The sequence below is a fragment of the Chiloscyllium punctatum genome, chromosome 40 (genome assembly GCF_047496795.1).
Source record: "Chiloscyllium punctatum isolate Juve2018m chromosome 40, sChiPun1.3, whole genome shotgun sequence".
Taxonomy (NCBI): domain Eukaryota; kingdom Metazoa; phylum Chordata; class Chondrichthyes; order Orectolobiformes; family Hemiscylliidae; genus Chiloscyllium; species Chiloscyllium punctatum.
Window position 1 is genome coordinate 53,725,842 of NC_092778.1, and position 16,208 is coordinate 53,742,049.

Here is a 16,208-nt window from a genome sequence, read left to right on the forward strand (position 1 = left end):
AAATCCTCCAACCCGTCCTTGTAGATTTTTTCTGTACTCTTTCTAGTTTAACAACATCTTTCCTATAGCAGGGTGACCGGAATTGCATGCAGTATTCTAAAAGTGACTTCAGCAATGTCTTGTCCAGCCACAACATGATGTTCCAATTCCTTTACTCAATATTCTGACCAATGAAGACAAGCATGCCAATCACCTTCTTCACCACCCTGTCTACCTGTGACAGCACTTTCAAGGAACTATGAACAGGTCCCTCTGTTCAACAACAATACCAGAGCCCTACCATTAACAACGTAAGTCCTGCCCTGGTTTGTCTTATCAAAATGCAACACCTAGCATTAAACTCCACCTGCCATTTCTTGGCCCATTGGCCCAGTTGATCAAGATCTCATTGTACCCTTAGATAACCTTCTTCACTGTCCATTATACCACCATCTCTCCCACTTCAATGTCAGAAATAGCACGGTTCAGTCCTGAGTGTCCAAGCCCTGTGATCCCTAGTGAACTCGCTGGTGTGTCTGCAGGATGAATAACAGAGTAAGGCAAAGTGCTGTGAGTTCAGAAGGAGATAGGTTAGAACAAGCAAAGGAAGCAATTGTCATACCAGCAATCCCTGATGGAACAGGCGAAGCTGATATGGCAACCAGGAAAGAAGAACTGGCAGTCAGGAGTTTTGTGGCAATGGGGCCAAGAGAATTGGGAACAGACTTTGTTTAAGAAACAATTTGGAGGAACAAAGGTGGGAAGGAGGAATATTTTTGTAAAATAGCCTTTCTCATCTGCAGTCACCAGTGGATCAATAATAACGAGGTCTGAACTAGCTTGGCAGATGGAGAGTGAGTAGCTTCACACACCTCACCTGAGCTTTCATTCACTAATTTTAAATCGCTAAACGGGTGGCTGTGTTGTTCAGCTGTTCGCACAGCGAGGTTGCATTCTGTATCATCATTTCGCCCCTTGTCTACTGGTCAGCTTCAGCTATTGTTGATGGAGTAAAGTGGGGTGGTTGGGTGGATAGATAGAAAGAAAGGGGAAAATAAACTAGGCATTGACTTCATGAGCTTAAAATACAATTGCATCAAATTTGATAGTTAAAATCTGAGAAGACAGACAGGATTTCCTCATTGCCTCCCTCACACCATTTTCAGCACAGGTAGTTTAGACCCATTGTAGGTGGAGGGAAACCTTTCTCACTGACTTCTTTTTAAATATGTCACCTGCGCTTTCTACTTCAGTTTTGTTTCTTTTAAGTTTACAGCTTTCAAATGATCAAATAACAGATTGTTTGTGAGTTGTTGACATGCCTGGAGCCAGAATGGGACTTCATGCAGTTCACACAACATTACAATTCCTATAGTGGATATATTTTACCTCAACATTAAAGGGACGTTGTAAATTGTATTTTTTCACAGTCAGGCTTGGTACTTTGTTGATTAAAAAACAGTTTTGCACACTGCATATGCAACACACTATATAAATGAGATTTAGCAAGACAGCTGGGAGTGCATTACAGATCAGGTAAAATGTCTGCTTCAGTACTAAGGGGGTCTAACCTTATAGGGATTTATAAAATTGTGAGTGGTATGGATAGGGTGTATAATCAAGGTCTTTTTCTATGATGAGGAAATCATATAGGACATTATAGAATTTATAAAATCATGAGGGGCATAGAAAAGGTGAATAGCCAAGGTCTTTTCCCCAGTGTAGTGGAGTCCAAAACTAGACGGCATAGGTTTAAGGTGAGAGGGGGAAGACTTAAAAGGGACCTCAGGGGCACAGAGGGTGGTGTGCGTATGGAATGAGCTGCCAGAGGAAGTGGTGGAGGCTGGTACAATCACAACATTTAAAAGGCACCTGGATGGGTATTTGAACAGGAAATGTTTAGAGGGATATGGGTTAAATGTTGGCAAATGGCTCCAGATTAAATTAGGATATCTGGTGGCATGGACAAGTTGGACTGAAAGTTCTGTTTCTGTGCTGTACAGCTCTATGACTCTATTTAAAAGGCATCTAGATAGATATATAAATAGGAAGGTTCAGAGAGATATGGGCCAAATGCTGGCAAATGGGACTAGGTCAGATTGGAATATCTGTTTGGTGCAGACGAATTGGACCAAAAGGTCTGTTTCTGTGCTATATGACTCTATATCTATATTATGTCTTTTGCTTCATCTTTAGTGCGGAACCAGACTCAGCAATCTCACATTTTCCTTTAAAAATAATCTACTGCATGCATCTTATATAGAAATTCACTAACAGAACTTTAAATAATATAAAGACATATTTCATCTGAAAATGCTCATGAGTAGATATCATTTCCTTCCAATAACAATCATCAAGTGACCCCTGTGCTTCCAGACCCACAGGTCTATGCAAGTAAACAATTAACTCACCCCAGAACACTTCTTGCCAAAACTTTTAACTTAAATCTCTGACCGAAGTCTCTGGCATAAAGCAGTGATGTGTCAATTATATTTGAATGAATCATCTATAAAAAACAAATTGCACTCAATTACTGAGGTATGCAAAATATAAACAGAAAACAAAAGTTACACTGAACATTAGCAATTCACGTGACAATTCTGTTTCCCATGCAGCACCTGCCTTAGTTACAGCTGATTGCCTGTGTTAGCACAGGGTTTTGTGTGACTGCTAAAAGCCAATTTGCAGTTTTTAAAACCAATGCAATTAAAGAAACTCAAGCCAAACAAAAATATACCAGCAGAAATGAAATAAAAACACCTTGTAAAATGACAGTAAAAGAACACCATTTCTACTTGTGTCAAAACAAAGTCACAGAAGATTTAGGATTTGGGTACAGAGCCAATCACTTGTGGGTCAGAAACTGCAGAGATCATATTAAGTTAATCTTAAATAGATTTGACCACCAAGGCTAGAAAAGCATCCTTTTTCCTATCTGTGTGATTTCCATTTCTTACAGCCTCACACACAGACTGACAGAACAGTTTTGATGGTGATTTGTTGTTAAAAATTGACTTTCTTGGGAGCAGATGGCATTGTAGCTGTTCAAGATTATTTAATTAATAAATTTTGACAGGAAAAATGTGAGGCCTCCTGTTTATCCTTCCAATTCTCTGAAGACATTAAGGAGACAGTAGGGCTCGAGTGAATTCCTAGAAGAGTATAAAGGCAGCACAAGTACACTTAAGAGGGAAATTAGGAGGGCACAAAGGAGACAAGAGATAGCTTTGGCAAAAGGAGAAGCCAAATGGATTCTACAAATACATTAAACAAAGGGTAACTAGGGAGAGAATAGAACCTCTTAAAGATCAGCAAAGTCGCCTATTTGTAGAACCACAGGAGATGGGGAAGATACTAAATGAGTATTTTGCATCAGTGTTTACTGTGGAGAAAGATATGAAAGCTAGGGCACTTAAGGAAATAAATAGCAACATCTTGAAAAATGGCCATATTACAGGGGAGGAGATGCTGCACGTCTTAAAACGCATAAAAATTGATAAATCCCTGGGACCTAATCAGGTGTACTGCAGAACTTTTGTAGGAAGCTGGCAAAGTGATTGCTGAGCCCCTGGCTGAGATATTTGTATCATTGATAGCCACAAATGAGGTGCCAGAAGACTGGAGGTTGGCTACTGTGGTGCCACTATTTAAGAAAGGCAGTAAGGAAAGTCAGGGAATTATAGACTAGTGAGCCTGACATCAGTGCTAGGCAAATACTGGGGGGATCCTCAGGGACAGGATTTACATGTATTTGGAAAGACAAGGACTGATTAGGGATAGTCAACATGGCTTTGTATATGGGAAATTGTGTCTCACTAACTTATGGGTTTTTTGAAAAGGACTAATCAAGGCAGAGCGGCGGATGTAGTCTATATGGACATCAGTGAAGTGTTCAACAAATTCCGCATGGCAGACTGTGTTAGGAAGGTTAGATTAGATTATTTAGAATAGATTACTTACAGTGTGGAAACAGGACCCCCGGCCCAACAAGTCCACACCAACCTACCAAAGCGCAAACCACCCAGACCCATTCTCCTACATTTACCCCTTCACCTAACACCACGGGCAATTCAGCACAGCCAGTTCACCTAACCTGCACATTTTTGGATTGTTGGAGCACCCGGAAGAAACCCACACAGACACGGGGAGAATGAGTCGCCTGAGGCGGGAATTGAACCCGGGTCTCTGGCGCTGTGAGGCAGCAGTGCTAACCACTGTGCCACGGTGCCGCCCATGTTAGATCACATGGAATATGGGAAGAACTAGCCATTTGGATACAGAACTTGCTTGAAGGTAGGAGACAGAGGATGGTGGTGGAGGGTTCCTTTTCAAACTGGAGGCCTGTGACCAGCGGTGTGCCACAAGGTTCAGTGTTGGGTCCACTGCTTTTCTTCATTTATATAAATGATTTGGATGTGAACATAGGAGATATGGTCAGTAAGTTTGCAAATGACACCAAAATTGGTAGAGCAGTGGACAGCCAAGAAGGTTACCTCAGCGTACAATGGGACCTTGATCAGATGCGCCAATGGGCTGAGGAATAGCAGATGGAGTTTAACTTAGATAAATGTGAGGTGCTGCATTTTGGAAAGGCAAATCAGGGCAGGACTTCTACACTTAATGGTAAGGTCCTGAGGAGTGCTACAAAACAAAGAGACCTTGGAGTGCAGGTTTATAGTTCCTTGAAATAGAATCTCAGGTAGACAGGACAGTGAAGGCGGCGTTTGGTATGCTTGCCTTTATTGGCCAGTGTATTGAGTGTAGGTGTTGGGTGGTCATGTTGTGCTGTACAAGACATTGATTAGGCCACTTCTGGAATGTTGTGTGCAATTCTGGTCTCTGCTATAGGAAGGATGTTATGAAACTTGAAAGGGTTCAGAAAAGATTTATGAGGACGTTGCCAGGGTTAGAGGGCTTGAGCAATAGAAGGAGGCTGAATCGGCTGGGCTTTTTTTTTCTGGAGCGTCACAGGCTGAGGGGTGACCTTACAGAAGTTTATGAAATCATGAAGGGCATAGATACGGTGAATAGCCAAGACTTTTTCCCCAAGGTAGAGGAGTGCAAATATACAGGGTATAGGTTTAAGGTGAGAGGGGAAAGAATTAAAAAGGACCTAAGGGGCAATTTTTCATGCAAAGGGTGGTGCTTGTATGGAATAAGCTGCCAGAGGAAGTGGTGGAGGCTGGTACAATTAAAACATTTAAAAGGCATCTGAATATGAATAGGATGGGTTTAGAGGGATATGGGCCAAGTGCTAGTAAATAGGATTAGATTTATTTTGGATATCTGGTCAGCATGGACGAGTTGGACACAAAGGTCTGTGTTCATGCTATACGGCTCTACGACTCCATGAACAATTCTCTGCCCCACTACTATCATCATCAAGGCCACAGCATTTGTTTCTGAGCCTAGTACGTGTGGCAGCATCAGGGCCTTTCAGTACAGGATTACAGTATTTTGATATAAATATGAGCTTGTTTGTCATTTCACTGCATTCTGTCAAGCAGCTGGTGGCCCAGACAACAAGAAGCTCACAGATAAGTTTTATCATAGCACTATGCAGCTTGGGGAAACAGGAATGTACTTCTAGGCTCCACAAAGTCCAGGCTAGGCCAGCTCCAGCCTCACACAATTCCATCCCCACCCGACAAAGCGATGGCCTACTTACTATCCCAGGAAAACCATTACTTGCCCACAGTCCTGAATCCTGATGAACCCAGGCCCTGAGAAAGGTTTGGGCCTCCCATCAATGTTGAGGGGCACATCCAGTCAATTAGCAAAAAAGATGGCAGCAAGGTACGGTTGAAAAAAATCTCTTAAGTGTTTATTTATTCTTTATTGTTTTATCCCCTCATAATCAAGTCTTAATTCAATCCAACCCCTTGTGCTGAAATGGCAGTGTACTAACATGTGCTTTTGATATTGTCTCTCAATTAATACAACGGATATCTGATATAACTACACAAAGGCTGGTATCCTGTCACTGAGTTACCCTTTATTTATACATGCACAGTATATGGGCTCTGACCAGCCCACTCAGAGCCAGTCCCTAGAATGAGGAGACTTTTTGAATGGCCTGTTTATATCTGCCAGCCAGGACTCCAATCAAGGATCTCATAGTCAATGAGATCCACCTAGTCCTTTTCCCAATCACTACTGTATCTAACTTTTGAATCCTTGAGAGACATTTCACCTCAGTTCTAAAAGCTGATTCACATTTCTAACATTTGTGTGCAGAAAATTACACGGACATATATCATTCTTACTTTTAAAGCTTTCAAGTCATTGTTTAAAGAATGGCCCACAAGTACAGCATCATTGGGTAAGAGCTTCTTTAACTTAGCTTGAACATCCCTCAGCTTTGTTTCCACTGGCATCAGCATTGTCTTCGTAATTCCAGAGAACCTGCATTGTGCAATTTGTCATATATCAAATCATCGATTTTGTAAAATGTCAAAATTTTAAATACATTGTATTCTTAGAATTTAGCCAAGATATTTATACAAGAAAAAGGCAATTTCATTTAATATGCACACTTAATTGCCTTATAATTCTACTTTAGCACAATAAAATAAACAATTTTCATATTTCTAAAAAATAATTATCTAACTATAACCCATACATCTGAGGGCTACACAAGAGACACTGGACTGAAGCTGCAACTCATTGGTTATACTATGTCCATAGATGAAGAAGACTTATAAACTCTCACCAAACTCTATAACAATTTGGGATTGCAACCTCCTGTTAACATTTTGTGAGGGGGGGGTGTTTGAGTTTTAGAAGGAAAATAGCAGCAAGCTAATAAAGATTTTATTCCAGTTCATGTGGTCACCAGAACAACTTAATAAAATGGGAAATTTTCAACTTCATATTAAATCATGCAGATTAGTAAGGTCAGACAGAATCTAATTTTCAACAGTTTCCTCCTGTTTCTACCGAAAGCGTGGATGAGTTAATGGGGTTTTATTTATATTACATATTAAAATCCAAGAACATTCTGTGGAAAAGCTGTATTCCCAATTAAATGCGGCCCAATAATGCTTCATGGTGCCATTATAATGTTGCATTGTTCTTAAACCACATTAATGCCATATTAGAAAAATACATGGTAACGTTTCTGACTCGAGAAGTAATCTCCTTAATTTCATACTTGGCTTTTGTCAATTATCATTACAAACACCCACACAGAAAGGTATTGTTTGTACCACCAGGTGCTCAAAGTTGTGTCAAAATCAATGCAGTCCACAAAATCATGAGTCAAATTGGTCATGGAACCAACATAATACTAATTACATCTAAAATATTGCAAGCAATTCTTCCATTACGCCTCAACTAAGCTTTGACTAAGGAAAGAATAAAACATGCATTTATGAAATGCCTTTCTCAGCGTGTTCTAAAGCACTATACGGTCAACTCAGTAATTTTGCATGCATTGTAAAAAAAAAACAGCAAATGAGTGCAAAGCTAGTCTCATAAATATAAAAATATTCACCAGATAATTTGTTCTAAAATGACATTGTTGGGAGGTGAGTGTTGGTTTCAGACATCATGGAAGACTTCTATGCTCTTTGGAATTGTACTATAAATTATTTAATGTTGAAAAGGGACAGCATACAGGACCTCAGCTTAATACTTCAACTAAAAGACAGTATCTCTGATTGTGTTGCATTTTAGAACTGACTGAAGAATCAGAGTCGAGAGTGTGATGCTGGAAAAGCACAGCAGGACAGGCAGTATCCTGAAGGGCTTATGCCCAAAACATCAATTCCCCTGCTCCTCGAATGCTGCCTGACCTGCTGTGTTTTCCCAGCACCGCACTCTTGATTCTGATCTCCAGCACCACGCTCTCGACTCTGATCTGCAATCCCTCACTTTCTCCGTCCTGACTGGAGTATGAGCCTTGATCTGGTGCTCAGGTCTCTGGATTGAGACTTGAACTCACAACCTTCTTCCACAGATGTGCAAATGCTGCAAACTGGGCTACCCAGTTCTCACAATATATTCAGAGCTTTATGTTATCATAACAGGAACTCTGCCACACAATAAAAAGGCACAAAACTCGGATAAATGCAATACTTGAATGAAATGCATAAGAGCACATATTGAAGCGTCCCTTTATATTTCATTTATTAAGCAGGCCAACAATGTTTTAGTCAAACAAACAATCTACTAATAATCTTACAATTTAATCATTACCTGGTGAGGTAGTTGAGGATTGGGTTGTCTGGTTTCACCAGCTCATCCATAACACAACATCCATCTGCATTGACAACAGAGACACGAGTCAGCTCATTCCCTTTTGTGGTCAGGCACTGGAATAATTCAAATTAATACAATAAATTACCCACATTTCAAGTTTTCTGGAATAACCACTGGGATGGGACAATTTCTTTGTCTATTTCTGGAGTGGGAGAGAGTGTCAGGCTGGACAAAGAGTGTCAGTAGTTTCATGGCCAGTGTCCATGTCACTTAAAGGTGCTTTAACTCATTGCGGCACATCTTGTGCATGGTTTTAAAGTAGTTTGCTGCTTAGTTTCCTTTCCTTAAGAGCATGTGCTATTCTTATTCCATGTGTGCAAAACAAATTGATTTATTTTTAATGTCTGGAGTAATTTCAATGAATACTCCATTAGGTTGACCAGACCTTGGGGTTAAAAATGTTGCAAAGTTTGAAGATTCTGGTTTCTGCTGTATTTCTCAGTAAACGATGAATTTATTTTAATTTTGGATATTGCTGATCAGGATTTAGAAGCAAACATTTAGGTAATTTGAATTTCAAAGAGTAAAAAAGAAACTGAGAAGTTTGGAGAGACTTGATGATTAATCTAAACTCCAGCAATTAAGCTACAGGGCTGTGGAAATCACCTAGATTTAAAGATCCAAGTTACTGGGTAAGAATGACATTGTGATGTTCAAGTAAAACACATCCTCCACAGTTGTGGGGGCAATTCTGGTCATTTTTAATTTCAAATCCTCATACCACAGTTAAAGAAGCAGCAATTTCAAATGTGGTCAACTCTCAGGAAACAGAGTTGCTCAGGGAGTCAAGAAACCCACAGACTGTTGATATGAAATGATTATTCCGTGATTTGAAATAATGTGCACTTGAAACAAACTGATTACCCTGAATCGAGAGTGTGGTACTGGAAATGCACAGCAAGTCAGGCAGCATCCGAGGAGCAAGAGAATTGACGATTCTCCTGCTCCTTGGATGCTGCCTGACCTGCTGTGCTTTACTAGCACCACATTCTGGACTCTGATCTCCAGCATCTGCAGTCCTCACTTCCTCATAGCTGCTTACCCTGAATGTTGCCTGGTCCCAGATAATAATTTTAAAAACTGGTTTAAGGCAGGTCCCCTAATTTGTAGCCCTAGCCCAATGCTTAAAGGGGAAGGAAAGCAGATCAAGCAATACTTGGATAAAAATACACATGGGGGGGTAGTGCATGACAACATGATTACATTGGATAGGTGAAAACATACATTTGGGGGATACCATATAGTCATATTCAATGCAAAAAGACATTTTTAAAATTCGTAGAGGCAGCAGAAAGTTGCAAAGCTAACATTCACCAATCAATATCCTAGTTCAAAGGGGATCAGGACATGGTTAAGTCCTACTCGTAATGCACATGTGGTTATAGAAAGTAAATGATGGTGGAAACACTGGCCACAGATCAATGAGCATGGAATCGCAACAACTATGAGAAAGAATAAGGACTAACCAGTGATGATCAGTGTCTATTATATTCTGTCTTACAGAACCATGGAAACTGCAGTATGAGTGGCAACCACAATCGTGGAATGAAACAAGTTGGCTGATCAGAGGACACAACAATACCTTTTTAAGAACTTGAGCGATGCCACTTGTGATCAGGAGCATGGAGTGGTAAATGTTACAGTTGACAAACTGCCATGCCTAAGAGCAGCTCAGGGAATTAGGCAATGGGAACAGTGAAGGTTTCCTTTAGACTTAAAACTGTTTTGTATAAAAATGGGAGTCAATACCATCCACTGAAAGTAAACATTGTAACCACTATGATAAGCTGTATACTTGTGTCAGGTTAAGTATTTTTTTTATTCACTGGACATGGGCATCACTGGCTAGGAGAGCATTTATTGTCAACCACTTTGCTGCTCTCGAGTCACCTGCATGCCAGAGCGGGTAAGGATGGCAGTTTCCTCCCCTAAAGGACATTAGTGAACTAAATGGGCTTTTCCCAACAATCAACAATGTTTTTATGGTCATCATTAGATTTTTAATTTTAGAGTTTTACTGAACTTAAATTCTACCAGCAATCACCTCCATTTGCTGTATAATCACTCTATATTTAGATATCAGTATCTAATATTCTCTAATAGCTAGCTTTCCTATGATTAAAAAACTGAAGTAATAGTTCAATTTATACACCCCGGGAGGCAGAAAAATGCATGCTTTAGGTTGACTCTCATAGTCCAAAAAAAAATGTGCAGGTTAGGTGAGTTGGCATGCTAATTTGCCCGTAGTGTTAGTTGAAGGGGTAAATGTAGGGGAATGGCTCTGGGTGGGTTGTGCTTCAGCGGGTCAGTGTGGACTTGTTGGACCGAAGGGCCTGTTTCCACACTGTAAGCAATCTAAAAAAAAAATTAGTGCAGTGTTCTCTCTAAAATCTAATGTTAGGTAAGGTTTTTCTTCGTGTGACCAATACAGCAAATTATCTATATTATATGCTGTAAGTAGCAAAGAGAGAAATAACACTGTACAAGTTAGTCCAGAAGTCTGGACTTGCAGGTAGTTTGTAATACCACAGCCTTACATTCGCTTGTAACTTGGCCCAAACATTCTACATTCCTCTTGCTTCAACTTACAATTTTTAACTCCAGTGGACTTTAAACAGGAGAATTAACTTACCATTTCACAGTCTAGGCCCAACAATGGACTGTTGTTAGTTACTTTAGCTGTGCACCCACTTTGGATAAATCCTTCTGAATGAGGAGTACCTAATATATTTTGAAAAAGCAAGCAAGGAGTACAGTGGTCACACTACCAAAATAGCAAAATAAAGCCATTTTTACAACCACAGTATACATTGATGCAACATAATCAAACAGTTAAAACCAACCAATAATTCTTATCATCCAACACCTTTCTATTAGAAAGAAACAGAGAATGGACTCAATAGCTGAAGCAATTTATAGACAGGTTTTTTTCTGTTACCTTGATCAAGTCACCAAAAAAATATATCTAGTGATCAAATTCCAGTGAAGGTAATCTCAAAGGCACAAGGTGATATGCGTTTAATTATGAAGGCTGTCTAAATACAGAACTGAAGTAGTTAGAACAAAAATAGAAGTGTCAAAAATGTACTTAAGGTACAGTTTCAACTGAACGATTAACACGGTGAAGGTGTGTTCAGGTGACTGTAACTGACCTGCAACAGGATAATCATTCTTTATCAACTCATCTTCAGTCAACAAAAAACTGGTTAAGCCTTGTTTGTTTCTGCCATATTTAATGATGATGGGATGATTGTCAACATCTGATGATTTGCAGTTATTATTCTCTGTCATAAGACAATGACCATTTACTGCAGAGCTGCCTGAAATGAACAGTTAAATTTGTTAGTACATTCTTCCTAACTGAACAGCATTTGCTATAAAGTGCAGCTTTTTGTTTTGCATCCCTAATCTCCACACTTTGCAATCTATCCCGTCCCTACTTTAAGCCCAAAAAATATTTATATTTGATTTGAAAATATTTATACATACAACTAAGTTTGGGTCTACTATGGATATTATTTTGTGGGTACTACAGTTGTTCACTTGACCACAAGTGGTTTGAGAGTCTTTTATTCAGAGGTGTGCCAATATAGATCAATATAAACCAGGGATATAACATTGTGTTCTGTTCTGGACATGCACTATCTTGTGCACATCTCTGGTCAGTTCATAGGCAGACTTGTAATTTGAAGCCACATTTAAATCAAAAAGGTATTTCATTTCAGTTGGTAAGTGAGCAGATAGCAAATAGCCAAGCAGATTGCATTGAATCAGTTTAATCCCATGTTTTGCTGCAAAAGTAACAGAGAAAAAAACATGCATTTTGTCCCTTTGTGCAATAAATATATTTTGTTATGTCATTACCATTCACTACAGGACTTTTATCTTGTGGGAGTAATTTCTCAGTTCCAAAAATACGAAGCACAAAATCATCAGAAGGAGGGGGCAGGCTAAATCTCTGTAAGTAAACAGAAAGAAGAAGAATAGTAGCTACAGTACTATGTGAACATAAACAAAAACATTTATATCATCTACTGGGTACTGGGGACATTCTGCAAGAAACTGTTTGTTTTATAGTCATCAATGTAGTAAGTTGATTTTTCTTTTTAAGAGCATGATAACTTTATGTTCAAATAAACAAATTAGTTTCATTAGTCTTCTCTCCTGAAGGGAATTCATGGCTGTTGTAGAGATCCACAAGTGGAGGAAGCTGTCTTGGCCAAGTGGTCATGTACCATATGTGAATGTGTGCATTGTGAATGTGCGTGCAGCAAGTGCCGTCAGTTATTTCGACCCATTGTTTGCCCATCCTAGCCAAATGAAATCCTACTGGTTGTTTTCATTTTAAAATATTTGTATGTGCAACTAAGTTTGGACCCACAATAGATGTTATTGTTAACACCAAGGAAGCACTTCTTGCACATGCACACAGGCAGTGACAGTCGTAGTAAATGAGAGATTCACTTGAATGCAGCTCATGTCTTATAACTCATTTATATCATTTGCATATGGTTCCAATGGGACAAAGTAGAGTTTACAGACAGTTCAGCTGGTCAATCTTTAACATGGTGAGGTGGGGGTTTTTGGGAAGGGAATGGAGTTCAAGGTCAAGTCCTTGGCTTCCCAAGCACCTAGGAAACAAGGAAACTCATGTTTTCTTGAAGTTGTGACCTGTGAACTGGTGAGAAATCCCTTTCTCCAAATATACTGAAGCTGGCCAAAGCAAGATCAGGTCAGTGAGGCTGTATATTTTTCCATATTTGTTCCTGGGATGTGGACGCTAGGCCAGCATTTAATACCGATTCCTCACTGCTCAGAGGCACTTAAGAGACAACCACATTACTGTAGTCTGGAGTCAGAGGTAGGCCAGACCATGTTAAGAATGGCAGTTTCCCTTCCCTAAAGAATCTTAGTGAAACCGATGATTTTTCAAAACAATTAAGAGTGTTTAAATGGTTGCTATTAAGCTAGCTTTTACTGGATTCAAATTTTACCATCTGCCATGTCCCTAGAATATTAGCCTGGGTGTCTGGATTACAAGTCCAATGACATTATCACTACGCCACCATCTGCCCCAAAACACTAACACAGACAGAGTGACACATTCATTGCAATGCAATACAAGTGGATGAGAAGTTCAATAACAGAACCACAAATTCAGAGTAGACTTGTGATCAACTTTCTTGCCCTGTCAATTTCCATAACTAAGTGAACATCACCAATATTACCATGGACCACTACTTCAGCAAAAATATTCAAAAACACAAGATAAATAAACAAGAACGATATCTAACAGCTTAATTTTTAAAAAATACAACATAATAGACATAAAAAATAACTTCTTCAGATAAAAATAAGAATTATGGTACTTGTTGCGACACAGAGTAGTTGAAGTGATACCTTTTAAAGGATTAATGTGAGGGAGAATGGAAGGTGGCAGGGTGAGAAGAGATCATCAGAGTGGGAGAGGTTGCTTTGGAGTATAAACACCAGCACAGACCAGCTACATTGGACATTTCTGATTAAGGGCTTATGCTTGAAACAGCAACACATTCCAGATGAAGATCTTATACCCTGCTCCTCGGATGCTGCTTGACCAGCTGTGCTTTTCCAGCAGGACATTTTCCAACTACATTGAACAGCCCACCTTAGATGTTAATTCTCTGGGTCAAATGGGTCAGGATATATGGTTATCGTAAAATAGATTTCTAAATACAATAACTGAAACAGTAAACTTACAAATCTAAACCTTTTCTTCAGGTGCTTAAATTGGAGGTAGTATCTGTAGAAGTGCATCTGACTCACTCCATGTAGAATAATCACTGCTACTCCTTTAAGTTCTTTCTGGTTGTGAACTTGGCACCAGCTGTAGAAAGAAAATGGCACTAAAACACCCTCTTATAGTCAAACACCTGGCCATTTGGAATATCCTCAGAAGCTGCACATTAAGACAAAGACCTTGACTAAAAGAGAAAAGTATCTTTATCTGACTTGCTGATCAATCAAGAGCATTGCTTTATACATACAATTTCATGCACAAAGGTTGTGAGGTCTGCAGCCTCAGACAAATAGCCATCTGTTTCACAACCCCAAATATTCTGTATTTAGTATCTTTGCTTTGTTCAACGTCTACAAATTACAGCTGAAAACTCCCATTCAATGAATGATTTCTGTTGGATAGGTTATCAAATTCAGAAATATAAACAGAGCATGTTCAAAATGCATGGTGGGTCAATCAGGTTCTAAAAGAGGAAGATGGGTTAATATTTCAGATACAGAGAAAGTGAGGACTGCAGATGCTGGAGATCAGAGTCGAGAATGTAGTGCTGGAAAAGCACAGCAGGTCAGGCAGCACCCCTTCATCATTCCTGATGAAGGGCTTTCACCCGAAATGTCGATTCTCCTGCTCCTTGGATAGTGCCTGACCTGTTGTGCTTTTCCAGCACCACACTCGAGTAATATTTCAGATGCGTCTCTTTACCAATGTCATTTATGCTTCACCGAGTGCGGTGTTACTCTCAAAGACAATACATCTGAGATTGTGCCAGGTCTGTGAAAATCCAAAATACTTCCACAAAATTGCACAGAAAACACTGTTTATATCCATAATTTTTACTAGATTTCTTGGTATGGACTAATGTATAAATACCACAATTATTTTACAGGAAATTGGGAAACAATTTTATACAAAGAAAGAGAGAGACTTACTGCATGTGGGGCTGTGGGAAAATGAAAAACTCCGCACTCCAGTACAAGTCATGAAAGACCGAGGGAACGGCACAGAAGGTGAGATGCTAGCTCAGCTGAAAGAAAACCAGTCAAAGCCCCCATGATAGGGGACTCTCACTATGACAGAGTGGTGCAGAATTGACCACAAGCATCTAACATACACTACCTGGGAAGAGAACTTCTCACTTCTCCCAATACAGCATAGTTTATTAGCCCACAGAGTTGCTCATAAGTAATGGCACAGGGGTTGCTTTCTGGATTGATGGTGAAAACAGGAACACGCTATAAAACAAATCCAAAAGAAACAAGGTTATTGTTGTGGAACAGCACTCTAGGACCATTTTCAAAAGAATGACTTAATTATTTGACTGTGCTACATAAAGAACATACAAGATTTTATTCTAAAAAGGTGAAACACTGCTTCACAAAGCCTGAGGTCATGCCCATGTTTCCTAATGCTGCCTTCAGACTGATCTCAGCTATTCCAGCATGGGAGGTGCAAACAGAGGCTAAGACATAGTTCAATAAAGCAGGGCACATGAATCCTCTAGAAACCCTGTAGCTCCTAATCAAAAACTGCAGGATGCAAGTAGGCATAAAGGGGGTGACCAGTTGAAAATATACTATCAAAAGAAACCACAAATAAACACTGCCCTGAACTTAACAAAAAGAATCTATTTCTAATTATGATTTAAAATAATAGAGGTAGAAACAGCGTTTCAATAACTGAAGTAATCTTTGAAGAAAAAAAAAATCACACCTTTACTTATGTGTTTATTTATAAAATAATAAGATTGTGACCACAAAGGATTTCAATCATGACTTTCACAGGCTGTTTATTTTAGAACTTACTGTTAAATGTAATGAAGATGAGATCATTTTGCATTCAAGAAAGCCAGTTTTGTGCAACTAAGTAGCAAGGTGTCATACCAAGAATAGATTAAATTTAAATAGCATCTGTAATAGTGAAACAACCTAAGGTGCTACAGAATACAGCAAACTTTTTATTTACTGGCACCTACGGGACCAAGAGTGTATCAGAGAATCAAATATTCCGGAGGATGAAGAGATCCACACAATCAGTAAAAACACACACTAATAGAAACGTAGTGCAGCGGGTATACACAATACTGTTATGCTTTTTTTACAGCATAAATCATTTAAATAATAATACAACTTTGCCTTAAACAAAACTCACTGGCAGATAGCCTTCTCACTCACACCTTCAGCTGACTACT

General features: G+C 39.3%; 1 protein-coding gene across 2 annotated transcripts in view; it reads right to left on the bottom strand.

Moving 5' to 3' along the window:
- LOC140464618 (RNA exonuclease 5-like) overlaps positions 1 to 16,208 on the bottom strand; it is a 47,432-nt gene that overhangs the window by 24,204 nt on the left and 7,020 nt on the right. For both annotated transcript variants that reach the window (XM_072559921.1, XM_072559919.1), the window contains exons 3-10: positions 15,137 to 15,252; positions 13,981 to 14,107; positions 12,106 to 12,199; positions 11,394 to 11,561; positions 10,874 to 10,962; positions 8,179 to 8,294; positions 6,246 to 6,384; positions 2,391 to 2,485 (exon numbers count right to left, since the gene is read on the bottom strand). In XM_072559921.1, coding sequence (XP_072416022.1) covers positions 2,391 to 2,485; positions 6,246 to 6,384; positions 8,179 to 8,294; positions 10,874 to 10,962; positions 11,394 to 11,561; positions 12,106 to 12,199; positions 13,981 to 14,107; positions 15,137 to 15,252 — 944 coding nt within the window. The remainder of the gene's footprint in view (positions 1 to 2,390; positions 2,486 to 6,245; positions 6,385 to 8,178; positions 8,295 to 10,873; positions 10,963 to 11,393; positions 11,562 to 12,105; positions 12,200 to 13,980; positions 14,108 to 15,136; positions 15,253 to 16,208) is intronic.